This window comes from Ahaetulla prasina, chromosome 1, assembly GCF_028640845.1.
Source record: "Ahaetulla prasina isolate Xishuangbanna chromosome 1, ASM2864084v1, whole genome shotgun sequence".
Classification (NCBI taxonomy): Eukaryota; Metazoa; Chordata; class Lepidosauria; order Squamata; family Colubridae; genus Ahaetulla; species Ahaetulla prasina.
This window is the reverse complement of record NC_080539.1, coordinates 261,068,712-261,085,240: the sequence shown is the minus strand read 5'-3', so window position 1 is coordinate 261,085,240 and position 16,529 is coordinate 261,068,712. Positions and strand designations below refer to the sequence as shown.

The 16,529-nt window shown below is 40.3% G+C and overlaps 1 protein-coding gene across 1 annotated transcript in view; it reads left to right on the top strand.

Annotated features, from left to right (window-relative positions):
* The window catches only part of CDHR5 (cadherin related family member 5), a 46,590-nt gene that overhangs the window by 6,897 nt on the left and 23,164 nt on the right, over positions 1 to 16,529 (top strand). The window contains exons 3-7 of the mRNA XM_058159923.1: positions 5,282 to 5,332; positions 6,772 to 6,864; positions 14,496 to 14,594; positions 15,355 to 15,465; positions 15,838 to 16,008. Coding sequence (XP_058015906.1) covers positions 5,282 to 5,332; positions 6,772 to 6,864; positions 14,496 to 14,594; positions 15,355 to 15,465; positions 15,838 to 16,008 — 525 coding nt within the window. The remainder of the gene's footprint in view (positions 1 to 5,281; positions 5,333 to 6,771; positions 6,865 to 14,495; positions 14,595 to 15,354; positions 15,466 to 15,837; positions 16,009 to 16,529) is intronic.

Sequence of the window (16,529 nt, the reverse complement as noted above, 5' to 3'; positions counted from 1 at the left end):
CTTTGCTGTCTGAGTCCGGTGAAAACCATTTTGCATACCAAAAGTGTCCCATGGTACTTGTTAGGTATATGTAAGGCCACTGAATTTCCCTAGAAGTATACTGTATGAAAATTTGAAACCATGTGGCATGAAAACTCTTCATCCTCTCTCAGAGTTAAACATTATTCACCCTTGATATTGTAAGTCACGAGCCTGCTTATTTTTGTACTAGTACAACCTCTGAGCAGCTGTTTTCAGTGCTCCCAGTGTGCTGGGCAGTCCAAATAGAAATCTTTTTCCCTTTCATCATAGGCCCTGCTTTTCACTCTTGAAGATTTCAAATAGGGGCACAGAATAAGAGACCCATAAACCTGGAGTTATTGCTAGATGGACTGCATTCTTCTATGAAAGAGTATAAATCTTTATAGAACAGCACAGTAATAGAGAAACCTAAGATATTTTCCTTGCTGCACTACGATCACTTTTTGTGTGTGTTTCATTTACTGTTGAAAAGGGAATTCAAATTAAACTCAGAAAAAAGAAATAGGGAGAAAGAATAAAAAGTACAAAGAAAGAAAGAGAAAAGCAAGGCAAAGGAAAAGAAAAGAAATATGTAAAAATTGACTTCCAATCTTCATCATAACAAGTAAAAACACATTTGATAACTCTTCAGCCCCCATAAGATTGCAAACAAATGTCTCTTCTTCCCATAACTCATCCCTTCTATACGCAAAATCATAAATCATAAACTTTTCAGTCCTGCTGTCAGCAAAAAGTCTATTTATAAAACTACCAGAGTTTTATAAATTATGCTTTATTTTAACATTCTGCCCATCTAGATTTTTAATAATTTCAGATGTTGTAATAGGATTTGGCCTCTTTTCCATTTTTCTTTTTCCTATCACAGAACCTTCTTTAAAGTTTTAGCAAATCTCCTTTGTAAAACCTGTAAAAAAATTATCCAGATTATTGTTTTGGTTTATCATTTGTATTTCCCCATTGATTTTCAAAGCTTTAATCAGCCTTTTTTGAATATCCAATAAAAAGTCCTTTTCAGGGTCATTCTTTTGGCTTGCCATTTGCAATTCCACTTTAATTGCCTTCTCCAATGTGTAATTCACCGTTTTTTTTATATTTCAACCTGGATTTGCAAACCTTTAACAAACTTATTTTGTGTATTCAGTAAAAGGTCCCTTATCAGAGTTATTCTCTTCATTTATTATTTGTAATTCCCTTTTAACTACCTTCCCTATCTTCTTTCCAAATAATTTTATTAAGCATTTTGGATAAAGCTATAAAAGATAACATAGACTAAAAAAAGAGAATAAAAACAAATACCAAAAAAAGGAAATATATAAAGAAAATATCTATTCTCAGTTCTCCCCACAAGAAAAAGACTTCCTATTTATTCTCTTTGTGGCAGATTACATAAATAAGTCTGTGTTCTCTTCACCTCCCCTTAACTAACCAATATAAACTCTCCATCACATTAACCATATCTTAACAATAGGCAAATCAAATAAGTAACATCTTCTTCAATCCAGTAATCAGGAAAACATCCAAACAGAACTTTTAACATTAATTAATATGTATAAAACTCATCATCTTGCTTCTTAACTATAACAAAATCCCATTTAAAAATCCTGAAATGATGCTAATATCCTACTATAAACAACATTTTTAAAAATTCTTTAGCGCTTTAAATAGTCTCTCTTATCATCCACCAAAGGGAACCGATTCCAGTTATTCTTAGGGATTTTTTTTCCTTCTTGATTTTCAGAACCTCATCTAGTGTATCTGGTAACAAATTTTTATTTAAAGTCCTGTTCATATCTTCCTCAAATAAATTTTGCTGCCTATCTCATTTGGTAACATCTTCATTTTGGAACAAATTGTTCTCTAGCAGACACAACATAACTGTTATTTCTTGACACAAAACTCTACGCAATTCTTCAAAGAGATCTCTAAAACATCATTATAGACTGTTTGTCTTATAATTCCAATTTCAAAAAGATTTTTTCTTTTCCACAAGTATATTTTTTTAAACATAGTTTCAAAATTTTAATATTTAAGGTCCAAAACACCAACATTTTCTGAGCCCTTAAAACTTTCTATTGCCAAAACTTTGTTTACATTTTGCTGTCTGTTTTAAGATAATATTTATTCTGAAAGTAGATCTTTATATTCTTATATTGAGGATTGAAGGTTCACTCACCTGATGTTTCCAGCTTTGTTACTCTGAAGGTGTCCAAGTTTTTTTAAAACCATTAATAGGCAATTTTGGAAAATAATTAGCAAGGGAAGTTAGCACAACTTAGTGTCCTTTGCAAGGTTCCATTTGCAGCTGAAGCAAAATGGCGAATTCCCCCACCTCACAATCTCCCCCCCCCCGCCTTCACATACAGGAGATCACTGTCTTGCATTCACTTGTGAGAAAAAGGAACGTCCATCAGGAGAAACAGTTTGTGCAATCTCGTGTCACTCTTTGATTCACAAAGTACTCCCTTTTGAAAAACTGCAAATGGCAGCTCAGTTTGTTGGCAATGCTGTAGTCAATCTGCTATCTTTCCCATGAAGGCCTGCCTTCTCTAATCCATGCCTTTTTATTATCCAATATTTTCTAGTTCTAGTATTTCTGCATCAGATTTAATATCTTCTGGACATAATATATCCATAGAAGCAGACATCATTGCTGACAATTCTAATTTTGTAACTAGTAATGTTTGGCCCCATTCTTCAAAATCTCTTCAAGTATTTCTAATGTTATGGAATCTTGTGTTATTTTGTAAATCCCCACACTAATAAAAAAAAAGAAGGCATTTATGAGCATGAGCATGAGCACAGTGATTAGAATGCAGTATTGAAGGCTAACTCTGCCCACAGCCAGGAGTTTGATTCTGACTGGCTCGAGATTGACTTGGCCTTCTATCCTTCCAGGGTCAGTAAAATGAGGACCCAGATTGTTGGCAGCAATATGCTGACATTTGTAAACCACTCAGAGAATGCTATAAAGCACTATGGAGTGGTATATAAGTTGAAGTGCTATTGCTGGTTGCTGTTTATACAATTTTTTTCTTTTCCTTTCCTTTGTCCTTTTCTCCTTCTCCTCCCACCAATGTCTAATTTCTGAAATAATAAATTTTCAATAAATAATAAATAAATTTTATCTTAAGTTAAAAAAACCAAAATATTCTGGTACCTAATGAAACACTGATTGTTTTATTTTATTACCCTGTTTCCCCCAAAATAAGACATCCCCTGATAATAAACCCAATCAGGCTGTTCAGTGCATGGCAATAAGACCAAGCACTTATTTCAGGGTTCAAAAAAATATAAGACAGGGTCTTATTCTCAGGGAAAAACAGTACTTCCAAAATCTTATAGTAAATATCTCAAAATTCCAAAATTGTATGAACTCTTACACCAAAAACATATTTAGCTTTTTCCAATTATTTAAATTCTTAAGCTTACAGTTAATTTTTCTTTTATTAAAGAAGGAAAGTAAACTCTCCAGATAGCTTTTCAAAACTGTTGTTCCAAAGATCTATAATAGAGTATTGAATAAGCAACTTTTGATTAGAAGTGAGGATAGTGGACTCAATGTCCTTTGAAGGATTCTGCTGTGATTGAGAACATAACTGGTCCCTTCATCTGGTTCTCAGACCCACAGGTGACCACTGTCTTATAGCATCCTCATAAGAAGCAATTCTCCAGAGCACATGTGGGTGATATTCCATCCTCTTCTTATCCAGAGAGGTTTTGAAGAGTTAATCTATTTACTACAGTTTTTGCTGCAGTCATCATCTTTCCTCTGTCAGAGGTGTTTAAGTTGCCATACCTCTTTGGAAATCCACTTGTTATCCATTAGAATAAGACTACAGTTAAAACAAAGGGGCACGGTGGCTCAGTGGCTAAGACACTTAATTTGTTGATCGAAAGGTCGGCAGTTCAGCGGTTCAAATCCCTAGTGCTGCGTAATGGGGTGAGCTCCTGTTACTTGTCCCAGCTTCTGCCAACCTAGCAGTTCAAAAGCAAGTAGAAAAATAGGGACCACCTTTGGTGGAAAGGTAACAGCATTCTGTGTGCCTTCGGCGTCAAGTCATGCCAGCCACATGACCACAGAGACATTTTCGGACAGCGCTGGCTCTTTGGCTTTGAAATGGAGATGAGCACCGCCCCCTAGAGTCGGGAATGACTAGCACATATGTGCGAGGGGAACCTTTACCTTTACAGTTAAAACAACTGATGGAAAATTCAGTTTTTCAAAGCCCCAACTGAAATGATTTTAACCAGCTAAATATTATATTTTATTAAATTTATTTATTATATTTTATTTATTTATTTATTTATTTAAATTTATTATATTTATTAAATATTATATTTTAACCAGCTAAACGTCTAATTTAGAAGGATTGCTGTTTGTTGATTCTTTAAAAATGGCTGAAAGTAGAGGAATTTAACAGTAGAACTTCTGTAGGGTATATCTCTCGCTTATGTCCAGATCTTTGAATGGAGAATTATTGTTCTTTTCCATTATTGCCTATCACACATATGCCAGGAGTAAGAGAGATAATGAACACAAATACAGATACAAATGTCTGTAAAAATAATACTTTGGAAGCTGCTAGTTTGAATGGAAGAGTAGAAATCGGCTTCTTATCCTTTAATCGCTTTAATCTCAAACGCTCAACTCAGGATCACCTGTGAATGAATCATCTCCTCTCTGAGATATCCAGATGTATGTTCAATTCTTAAGCAACATCTCCACTTCTGTTGCACTGAAAAAACATCCACTTTCCCCTAGGAGATAGCTTTTACTTATCTTCACAAAAACCAGGGGAGAGAGAGAGATCTGAAACTGCTGGATTTTATGTATGTTTTACAAAACAGGGTGGGAGATATTTTCCCAAGATAAAGGCCAGCATTTTCTCATTGAAAGCTGTTTGGGGGGAAGTGGGGGGGAGGCAGATGGCAGAAAGGTATTCAGTGCTGAACAAAATGCATGGCATACCAGCTCTCAGGGACCTCCATTTGACTTCAAGGGGTCAATCAGTTTTTAGGAATATCAAGATGCGAGTCTCTTTAGAGTGCCAGGATGCTGGCTATTAGCAAGCATTTTCTCTCACTATGACTACGCTGCTTTTATTTATTCTGAGCCCTGGTGAAATGGCTGTGTAGATGTAAAGAATAACGATTCCATCGCAAGGCCCACGGGAACCAGCATTTGCTAGGAATTATATGTGTAACAAATGGTTGTGCTACAAAGGGTTGCTTTAAATTAAAATATTTATTTTTAATGCAGACTGAAACGTTACTTCAGGTGGAACTGATATGCTGGAAAGCAGATTTGCAAGTGAGTCGTGTTTCAAATTTCCCTTTGTATTATTCGTCCTGCCAAAGTATAATATTGGAAGGAATGACTTTACATGAATGATAGTGTCCTATAGATGGAACAACCTTCTTCACCTTTCTTCCAAGTAGGCTGGACTTCATCTCCTCTAGTCCCTCAGCCAGGATGACTCTCAGTTTCCAACAGCCATACTGGCTGAGCATTGTGGGAGTTGAAGTCTAGCACATACAAAAGACAAATTGAAGAAGGTTTCAGCAGGTTCTGACTAGTTCTGGAGAACTGGTAGCAAAAATTTTAAGTAGTTCAGAGAACTGGTAGTAAAAATTCTGACTGGCCCTGCCCCTATCTATTCTCTGCCTCCCAAGTCCCAGCTGATCGGGAGGAAATGGAGATTTTGCTGTAGCCTTTCCCTGGATTGGGGAGGGAATGGAGATTTTACAGTATCTTTCCCCTGTCACCCCCACCAAGCTACACCCACAGAACTGTAGTAAAAAAATTTGAAATCCACCACTGGAGTTACATATACAGCAAAACATATCTTACTGTGTCAAGAAGTCTATTATAAATTTCTTTTCTCTTCTGTGAAGTTCATCTATGCTTTGTATTATTGGCATTGGGATGGTAGAATTTTGTACAGCATTAATGCTGCCTACAAAGAAAAAATCCTCTTCCAGTTTTCTGAAGAATTAGAAATGGTTCAAGAACCAGAGCTGATCTAGATGGACTAAGAGTTGGACCCACTTGGATCAGCCCTGACTCCATCGAGTAATAGAAGTTTTCTGCATTTCAAATAGATTTTTTTTTTAGCTCTAAATGGACAGTGAAACAAAGCATCTCTTCTACCACCAAAGCATGATCCTTTTTAATAGAATTGATTGTTTCTTAGTCCCTTTTTTTGTAGAAAGTGGGGGGAAGGGGTTGTGAGGAAACAGAATATGCAAGAAGTATAGAAAAATGATAGTTTGGAGAAATAATGGGTATTTGCCTTTGTGAGTTCCTTTCCCTAACACCTCTCTGCTGGAGTGTTTGTCAAAAAAAATGTGAATATAGATGTTAAATCAGAATTCAGAGTGCAAAGGAAAGAGGAAAATAGAGTATATGATGATGAAATCACAATCTTCAAGCTTTTGAATGAAAAATATATATTAGAATGTGAGGCTGTGCCTCTTTTGAGTCACAAAACACCTTTTTCAGAGACACATCTGGCCAAAATAATTTTGATCTAATTTAGTAGGAATAGATCCCAAAAGAGAGTTTTTCTGACTGAGAAAGAGAGGAACACAGGTACTAAAGATTCAGTCAAGACCTTAGCAGGGGCAGAGGCAAACTTTTGAAGAAGCAAAGGGGGTGTGTGGAGAAAGGCTAATCAGTCTGCTCTTGCTTTTCCGTGTTTTTGAGCTTGAAATCCATTGATAACCTTCTTCTGCTTTATTTGCCCCTAGGTAAAAAGTATCAATGTTTTAATTTCAATTCAAAATGAAAATGATAATGAACCGGTGTTCAAGCAAACTAACATCACCGTTGATGTTCCTGAGGTAAACCATTGTATTCATATGTCCCCTAAGGATATAGTAATAAGGACATAATTATAGTTCCAAGGAGCCAGTGATATTAAGAGAATTATAATTTTGTACAAGCAATAAATCCATGTATCTGTGATCTAATGTAAAGAAAGGTGCAAAATTCCACTCACAAAATTACAGTCACCAAATGTATAAAGCCTTTTTTTTCTGCCAAGAAAGATTGTCATATTTACATTGCTACTAGGTGTTGCAGCGCCACAGCAAATTAGAGCAATAATTTGGGGAAAAAACATTCAAGATACCCCACGTTTATATCCCACATCTTCCTCAGTGAATTAGTTGTAACACAATTCGAATTTCTAGGCAGCTGTGATTCTTTCTAAGGATTTTATGCATCTCTTTATTTTAATATGCCTGTTTTCTTTTATTTAGCAGCATTTCCAAAAGAATAACATCACAACATTGTATGCTGTTATTCATAAAATACATATCCTTTGCTGATAAATTTTTGTCTCTGTAAAATATCAGGTTCCGTCCCTTTAATAAGTAGTCCTTGATTTACAATCTAACAGTTAATCTGGACTAACAATGGTTCAAAATATTACAATGGCCTCAGCAAAAGTGATTTATATCCCCACACCAGTAGTGAAATGTAAAATTTGTTGCTACATGTTCTGAGGGCATGGCTTGTGGGGGGGTGTCATGTGACTGGGTAGGCATGGCCATTTTTTTTTACTTTTTTAAAGCATTTTTTTTACTACTGGTTCAGGAGAATAGGTAGTTTAAAAATGTGTTTAAAAAAAGGTTCCAACGATCACAGCTGTGCCTCGTGATCCTCAGAACCCTTTTTTTTTTCTTTTTTAAAGCATTCTTGTTATGTATTCATGTTTGTACCTTTAAATATTTGAGCGGGAAATCAGCACGTTGCTGATTGGACGAAGCCTCCAGCAGAACTGTATAAAAGGAGAGGTTTTTCCCCCAGCCTGTTGCTGGGTTCACCCTATATTAAAGAGCTGTTGTCACTACCCTGGTCTCCAGCCTCGTTACTTCCAGAACTTAACACTGGCGACGAAGGTGGGATTTCGAGGCTAAGGAGAACCAGAACCGAGCTGAAGCACGACAGACCCGAACCCAGCAAACACAGGGCAGAAAAGCGGAGATGGCCAGTTACACTCCGCCCGCACCGTTTGACCTGGCTAAAGAGAAATGGGGAACGTATATGACCCGTTTCGAAAGCTTTCTAGAAGCCAACGAACTGCAAGGAGTTCCAGATAACCGGAAAAGGGCTTATTTCTTAAGTCACTGCGGTCCGGAGGTCATTGATATCGCGGAAGCCCTGGCAGAGCCAACGCCATACAATCAGTGTCGTGGCCAACTCTACAGACTTTACTAAAACCACTTTCGCAACGCCGTCCAAATACGTGAGGCGGTTTGAATTCGGAGAGCGAAGACAGATGGAGGGCGAATCCATCGGTGACTACATGGCCGCCCTAAGAAAAGCGTCCAAGGACTGCGGATACCGCGACCTAGACGAGGTGCTCCTCGAGCAACTCATCCGAGGGGTCCGAGATATCCGTTTGCGGCGACGGCTGCTAGCAAAGAGCAACCTGACGCTGGCCAACGCTCTGGACGAAGCCAGAGCACATGAAATGTCCACCCAAGCGGCGGAGACACTGCAAAAGCCGGTCCCACAAAGGCGCGCGAAGACAACCCCAGTGCACCAGGAGGAGGTTCAGACCGAATCCGACGGTGAAGATGAGGAAGGGGTCTGCAGAACCGAGAAACGCGACAAAGGGGACCGAGACGAGTGCGGAAGCTGCGGTGGTCAACACCAGCGCCAACGCTGCAAATTTAAGGACGCGACATGTCGGCGGTGCGGAAAGAAGGGGCACCTAGCTCAAGTTTGTCGAGCGGCCCAACCTTCCCGCCGAAAATTCAAATCGGCCAATCAGAGCGCGGAATCGGCAAGGCGACCCGCGATTGGCTCAAACAAAAAAGGCGCGGATTCAAACCAAACGACTGTGGTCATAGGCCGCGCCTCGACCCGAGTGGAGAAGAAGATCTTCACCAGACCAAAAATAGAGGGAGTACGGTGCCGGCTCGAAGTAGACACGGGATCAGCGATCACCATCATGTCCTGGGACACTTTGGCGAAGTCACTGCCGTCAGTCGCGAAGCGCCACCTGCAAGCACAACGGCTGCGAATCCATGACTACCAGGGGAATCGCATCCCTGTTCGAGGGACCACCTCCGTCCGAGTCGAGTACGGACCACATAAGAAGACCCTGCCCATCACGATCGTCGAAGGGACCCTGCCCAGTCTGTTGGGACTAGACTGGTTTCGTGCCCTGGGCATGGGAGTGACTGGCATCTACAGAAGTGACTGTAACCTGAAAGACATTCTCTTTAACGAGTTCGAAGATGTCTTCAAGGACTGCCTGGGCAAGTACAAGGGGACCCCTATTTCCTTCAACTTAGACCCCAGGTAGCCCCATTAGGCTTAAGGCGAGGAGAGTCCTTTGCCCTAAAACCAAAATCGATAAGGAGCTAGATAAGCTCATAAATCAGGGATTTTGGTGCCAGTCGATCACGCAAAGTGGGAGACGCCAATCGTCACCCCAATAAAACCAGACGGGTCAATTAGAATTTGCGCTGACTACAAGGCGACGCTTAACAAAGCCTTACAGAAAAGCGCTTACCCGGTTCCAGTAGTGCAACATCTGCTGCACTCTTTGGGGCGAGGGCAAGTCTTTGCAAAGTTAGACTTGGCCCAAGCCTACCAACAACTGCCCGTAGACGCCCGCACAGCCAAGCCCAAACGATTGTAACGCACAGGGGGCCTTCAAGTGCACCCGATTGCAATTTGGGGTGAGTGTGGCACCAGGGCTGTTCCAAAACCTAATGGAACATCTTCTGCAGGGGCTCCCAGGGTAGTTCCTACTGATGATGTCCTAATTTCAGGGAAAACATAGAGGAATTGGGGAGCGTTAAGAAAGGTTTTGGGCATTTTCCGGACAGCCGGATTAAAAGTCAAGGTAAACAAATGCCAGATAGGGGTCGAATCCGTCGAATTCTTGGGCTACCGGATAGACAAGAAAGGAATTCACCCTACTGAGAGCAAGGTCAAGGCAATTAGGAAGGCTCCAGCGCCCAAAAACAAAGCAGAGCTGCAGGCATTCCTGGGGTTAGTGAATTTTTACGCGGTCTTTTTAAAGAACAAAGCGACTGCTATGGAACCGCTGCATAGACTGTTAGGAAAAATACTGTTTGGTCTTGGGGAAAGCCGGAAAATAGGGCTTTCGAAGCAGTAAAGAACCTGCTCTCAAGTGACAGCCTGCTTATCCAATATCACAACTCATTGCCCCTAGTGCTGGTTTGCGATGCCTCCCCTTATGGGGTGGGGGCTGTACTCAGCCATAGACTTCCAAACGGCACAGAAGCCCCTATAGCTTTTTACTCTAGAACAATGTCCTCCCCAGAGAGGAACTACAGCCAATTAGATAAAGAAGCACTAGCCATTGTGTCAGGGGTTAAAAATTCCACGAATATGTCTTTGGGCGGATTTTGAAATCGTGACTGACCACAGACCGCTACTAGGGATACTGGCTGGCGATCGCCCAACGCCTGTGGCACTTTCGCCACGCTTGACCCGATGGACTATTTTCTTAGCCGCTTATTCATACAAGCTGCAGCATCGACCAGGAAAAGAAGTGGGCATGCAGACGCTTAAGCAGATGCCCACTACCAGGGGCCATCAAGACCCCACGCCGGGACGCCCATCCTGCTTATTGACTCTTGACTCTGGCCCAGTCACATCTAAGGAAGTGGCTCGGCATCATACCGACATTATGTTAAGGACTGTACTCGGTTGGGTACAAGAGGGTGGCCGCTGCGCGGGCGAACGGTTCAAAGAATTTGTTAAAAAGCGGATGAGCTCTCGGCTCAAGGGGTGCCTGTTATGGGGTGATCGGGTAAATTAAGGGAAAGGTATTGGACCTCCTCCACGAGGGTCACCCAGGGATCGTAAGGATGAAGGGGCTAGCAAGAAGCTATGTGTGGTGGCCACTCATGGATTCAGAGATTGCTGAGAGGGTAGGGAAATGCCAGGCTTGCCAAGAGTCCAGACCCCTACCCCCAACGGCACCAGTCAGGAATGGGAAACCCCAAGGGCCCTGGTCAAGAATCCACATTGATTTTGCTGGCCCTTTCCATGGCCAAACTTTCCTAGTGGTTGTCGACGCATTTTCTAAATGGTTGGAGATCATACTCATGAAATCCACTACGGCCGAGGCAGTAATCGCAGCCCTGCGCCACCTATTCGCAACTCACGGGTTGCCTGACACTCTGGTGTCCGACAATGGGCCGCACCACGGCAGCCCAGTTTGAAGAATACCTGGCAGAGGAGGGCATCCGACATGCCCTCTCTGCGCCTTTCCACCCTGCGTCGAATGGCCTTGCAGAGCGCTCCGTCCGGAGCCCTAAGGAGGCATGGCCCAGCCTCAAGCCAGGTGACTGGCAAACAAAGATAGACTTCTTTCTGGCCGTTCACCACAGAACCCCAAGCACTGCTACAGGCAGAAGCCCAGCCGAATTATTGATGGACGGAAACTCCGGTGCCCACTTGACTGCTTGAGTCCCCATTACACACCAGAGGGTTACAAGGGGAATAGACAAAACAAGGGAAATGGGCATAGGCGATCGAGTGTGGGCCCGAACTACGGGGACGGCCCAAGTTGGCTCGCAGGGCAAATAATAAAAGCAACCGGCCCAAAGTCATACTTGGTCGAATTACAGGACAACCGAGTATGGAGGCGCCACATAGATCAGATAAGGAGACGAAGAACTGAACAACCTAAGCCACAGGAAATAAATTATGACCCCTCCTTATTTGAACCCACAGCTGACCATGACCCGGGAGGCGCAAGACTTAGCTGAGGTCCCAGAGTTCCAGCGACGCCATCAGGTTCCCGAGGGAAACGACAGGAAAATGACAAAGTAATCCAGGGCCGGATGGCCAAGAAAAAGAATCTGTAATAATCCAGGGCCCGATGGCTTAGAGAAAGAGCTGGGAGGAGAAACAGACCCTCCGAACAGCTCAAAACACCACCCAGGACTGAACCGCGCAGGTCTGAAAGAACTAGGAGACGCCCAGGTTATTTGCGTGACTACGTCGAAAAATAACATGTAAATAAAATGTAAATAGAGGCAAAGTGTTTTCTGGGAGGGGAGGAGTGTTATGTATTCATGTTTGTACCTTTAAATATTTGAGCGGGAAATCAGCACGTTGCTGATTGGACGAAGCCTCCAGCAGAACTGTATAAAAGGAGAGGTTTTTCCCCCAGCCTGTTGCTGGGTTCACCCTATATTAAAGAGCTGTTGTCACTACCCTGGTCTCCAGCCTCGTTACTTCCAGAACTTAACAATTCTTTTACTACCGGTTCCAGCGAATAGATAGTAAAAAATGCTTTAAAAAAGTAAAAAAAAGGTTCCGACGATTGTGTGGCACAGCTGTGCCATGCGATCATCGGAACCTTTTTTTTTACCTTTTTAAAGTATTTTTTACTACCGGTTCATCTGAACCAGTAGCATTCGCTGCATTATGTCCACAGTCATGTGATCACAATTCAGGCACTTGACAACCAGCTTGCACTTATGACTGGTTGCAGTGTTCTGTGGTCCTGTGATTGCAGTTTGTGACTTTCCCAGTGTCTGACAAAAGAGTCAATTGGAAAGCCGAATTTGTCTACTGACCATGTGATTCGCTTAATCAGCATGATAAAAATGATCATAAAATCTGGTCTAGTTACATGATGATTCAACTTATGGCTGCACTGACCATATAATGAAAATTCCAATCCCAAATTGGCCATAAAACAAGGATTACTTCAGAAAGTGATATCAAAATTATTTTGAGTTTAAATGCTCCTTCCTTCCTTCCTTCCTTCCTTCCTTCCTTCCTTCCTTCCTTCCTTCCTTCCTTCCTTCTCCACCCTCCAAATTTGCCCCAATGGCCAAAATCAGGCTGGAGAAATGTTTCTGCCAAAGTATGCAATCTGATAAGTAGATACAATTTTAAAAATCCTTAAAAAGAATTCTATACTAAATTAAATAAAATATAGAACAGCCTTCCTTTATTATAAATCAGTTTTATAGATTTATTATAGATCAGTTTTATAGAGTATTATAAATCAGTTTTATAGAGGAATTGTTGAGTCTGTCATTTGCACATCTATAACTGTCTGGTTCGGTTCTGCAACCCAACAAGAAAAACACAGACTTCAGAGGATAATTAGAACTGCAGAAAAAATAATTGCTACCAACCTGCCTTCCATTGAGGACCTGTATACTGCACGAATCAAGAAGAGGGCCGTGAAAATATTTACAGACCCCTCGCATCCTGGACATAAACTGTTTCAACTACTACCCTCAAAATGACGCTATAGAGCACTGCACACCAGAACAACTAGACACAAGAACAGTTTTTTCCCGAAGGCCATCACTCTGCTAAACAAATAATTCCATCAACACTGTCAAACTATTTATTGAATCTGCACTACTATTAATCGTTTCATAGTTCCCATCACCAATCTCTTTCCACTTATGACTGTATGACTATAATTTGTTGCTGGCAATCCTTATGATTTATATTGATATATTGACCATCAATTGTGTTGTAAATGTTGTACCTTGATGAACGTATCTTTTCTTTTATGTACACTGAGAGCATATGCACCAAGACAAATTCCTTGTGTGTCCAATCACACTTGGCCAATAAAAATTCTATTCTATTCTATTCTATTTACTGAAATGAACCAATTCCACTGTTAATTGAAAGGGGCATAATAATTTAACGCATTAAAAATGTTTCAAGATTTATTTCTAACAGACCTTCACACTGCTTACCTTCTAAAATCCTTTTGCCAAGTATGTTTATTGCAATCTTAAATCACAGCTCAGATTTCCCTCTACATATAACAAATTTTCCTATGCCCTTCCCAATGTCTCAGTTTTGCTAACATTTCTATTATGATTATATTATATATAATTAATACTTGTTTATTTGAGGTGCTGAGTATTTTATCTTGGTTTCTGAACAGGCCTACAACAGTACTTGATTTGAAAATCCATCCAGTCATTCAGCTCTATGGCTGATCAGTAAAATAATGTTAAGGTTAAGATAAGGCTACCATGGAAAAAGTAAACAGCACATAGAACTTAGCTCTTTTGGAAACTCAATTTGGCTTTCTGTTGATTAAGAGACTAAATTTACAGTATCAAAGCAGATCTGATGATAATTTTATTGTCCCAATCAGCAATTTGAACCTTAGGCAGGTTTCATGGTGTTAATGGAGATTGTCTTAAAATCAGAATATATATATTTTTTGAGATAGAAAAAGAAAGACTTTTTACCACCTAATCTTTTGCTCAGACCATTTCCTGGGTATTATTTACTTCATGCGGATCACAATTAATGAAATTAAGATCAGGCCTAATTTTGTCCTGAAGTCATTGCTCTTTTTTATTTTTCTGGGCTGCATTTTTTGATTTGGAGCTCCTGGGTGTTTAGAGAACGTTCTGTGTGTGGATGTGTATTTCTGTGGATCAATCCAATAAACCTCTAAAGATATATTTTCCCTTTTCAGGATACAAAAGTGAACACAACTGTCGTACCTCTGGCAAGCGTAACTGCTACTGATGCTGATCTTAATACAGTGTACTACAGCCTTGAAGGAAGTCCATCAGTTAGTATATAGTTTAACTGAACTCTTGAGATGTAGAATATAAATTCAACTAGAGATCAAAGGCTAAACTTCTTCTTGACAAGCAGTCTTCCAAAACAGGACACACATTGTTTCTATCTTCTCTGAAGATTGCCTCTTTTTTGGCTTAGACTGGAGAAGTGAGGGATCAGTACTGAAAAATTGTCTCATGCCAAACGGCTTAGTAATTCCATTATCATATAGAACAGGACCACACACTTACCTGCATGTTTCTTTTCTCCACGAAGTGGAAATAAAAAGAAACATTTTTCAACTGAAAACAGGCTTAATCTACAGAAAGATCATGTTAGATAAATCATGAAATGTATCAATAAGAGCATTCAGCCATGAAATAAGGTTTTGGGGTTTTTTGGAAGACAGTAGGTTATTTTCCCCTGATAAATTAAGAAAAGTCCAACTGTAAAATGAATTTACATTGGGCAGAGTTTCTCCCTCCCCCATGTATTCCCTGCTCTGTATTGTTTTGCTAATCAATATAATTAATACCTCTCAGCAGAAGAAATGTCCTAAAAAAGATTTTAAAAATCCATCACTATATGGGCAATTATATTTATTCTGTAGAAGGGAAGAAAAACAGTATAGAATCTCTGTGATTCACTTTTCATTCGGTTGGAAATAAGATGACAAACATATATTTAGCTCAGAATTGTTTGTGTCATGTATTATTTCCTGTAATATCTGTAATTAAACTTGGCATTCTCTCTTTCTTGTTAACTGATAGGAAGCAATGAACTATTTCAATATACAAGGAATTAACAACCCACAAATTTACTTGCGTAGAGCCCTGGATTATGAAGCAATTAATTTTATGAGATTTACTTTAAGGGCCATGGTGAGTTTTATTGGAAACAAAATATTTGCATGTTCTATCATTTGCTTAATTTTTCTTCTGAAGCTGAAACTGCCAATCATGATATCTGCCAGTTCTGAGACGTTTAATTTAAATGTTGAAACAGGAAACATTTCCCCATTGAAGGATGGTTATTGCAAAATTGTGCATCCACAACATGGATCATATGAGGCTCTTCATCATTCAGTGTTGGCTTTTACAGCATAGGGGATATAAACCATGCCATTTCTTGGATCATCATCTATCCTGCTGGCTTTTGCAAATGTACTAGAAGGGATTGATCTAATACTTCAAGATACTTTTTAGCTGATGAACCTTCTCCAATTTGTTCTCCTTTATTTTTCTGTTGCATAGGATGGAAGTGCTGATGTGGCAGGGACACACACAGCCACAGCCACAATAGCCATACGGATTGTACAATCTGATCTCAAACCTCCCTGGTTTCAGCCATGTACTGCCTTTGGAGGCCGCATAGTGTGTATCAGTCTTGGCTACACCAGCAAAGTCAATCTTTCAGAAAAAGTGGTACGTTAACAAGATGCTTAGACTGGTCACCTACCCAAAGTTGCCTTGTTTAATTTTAGTTTGTTTCTCCTTGGGCTTGTGTTGAAGTTATAGCAATGCCGTGTCTTGGGAAGCTGGTACTCAGCCTGCTTGGTTGAACCCAGAGTCCAAAAAGGACAACAACCAGAAAGATATGTTCTACCTTTAGTAAGAGGAATATTTGATGTAGTTAAACTTTGTGAACACAGAATGTTTCCATCATTTACAATTCAACCATCTGAGATTTGATTACTTTTTTTGTTTTTGTTTTCCTTCTTGCCAGATTAGTTCATCAGGAGACCAAGATGAATTTTTGCTTATATGCCCATAACTGCATTGTGATTTGTTGTAGCATTCAAACCAGCAGGTTCAGGGCAGGGCACATAGCTGATGGTGTCCCTTTGACAAAACAGAAAGCAGGGGTGAATGGACTGGAAGGTGGCAGAGAAAGTTGACATGAAGAACAGAGGCTGAACATAGAATCCCCAAAGGCTACGTATTCC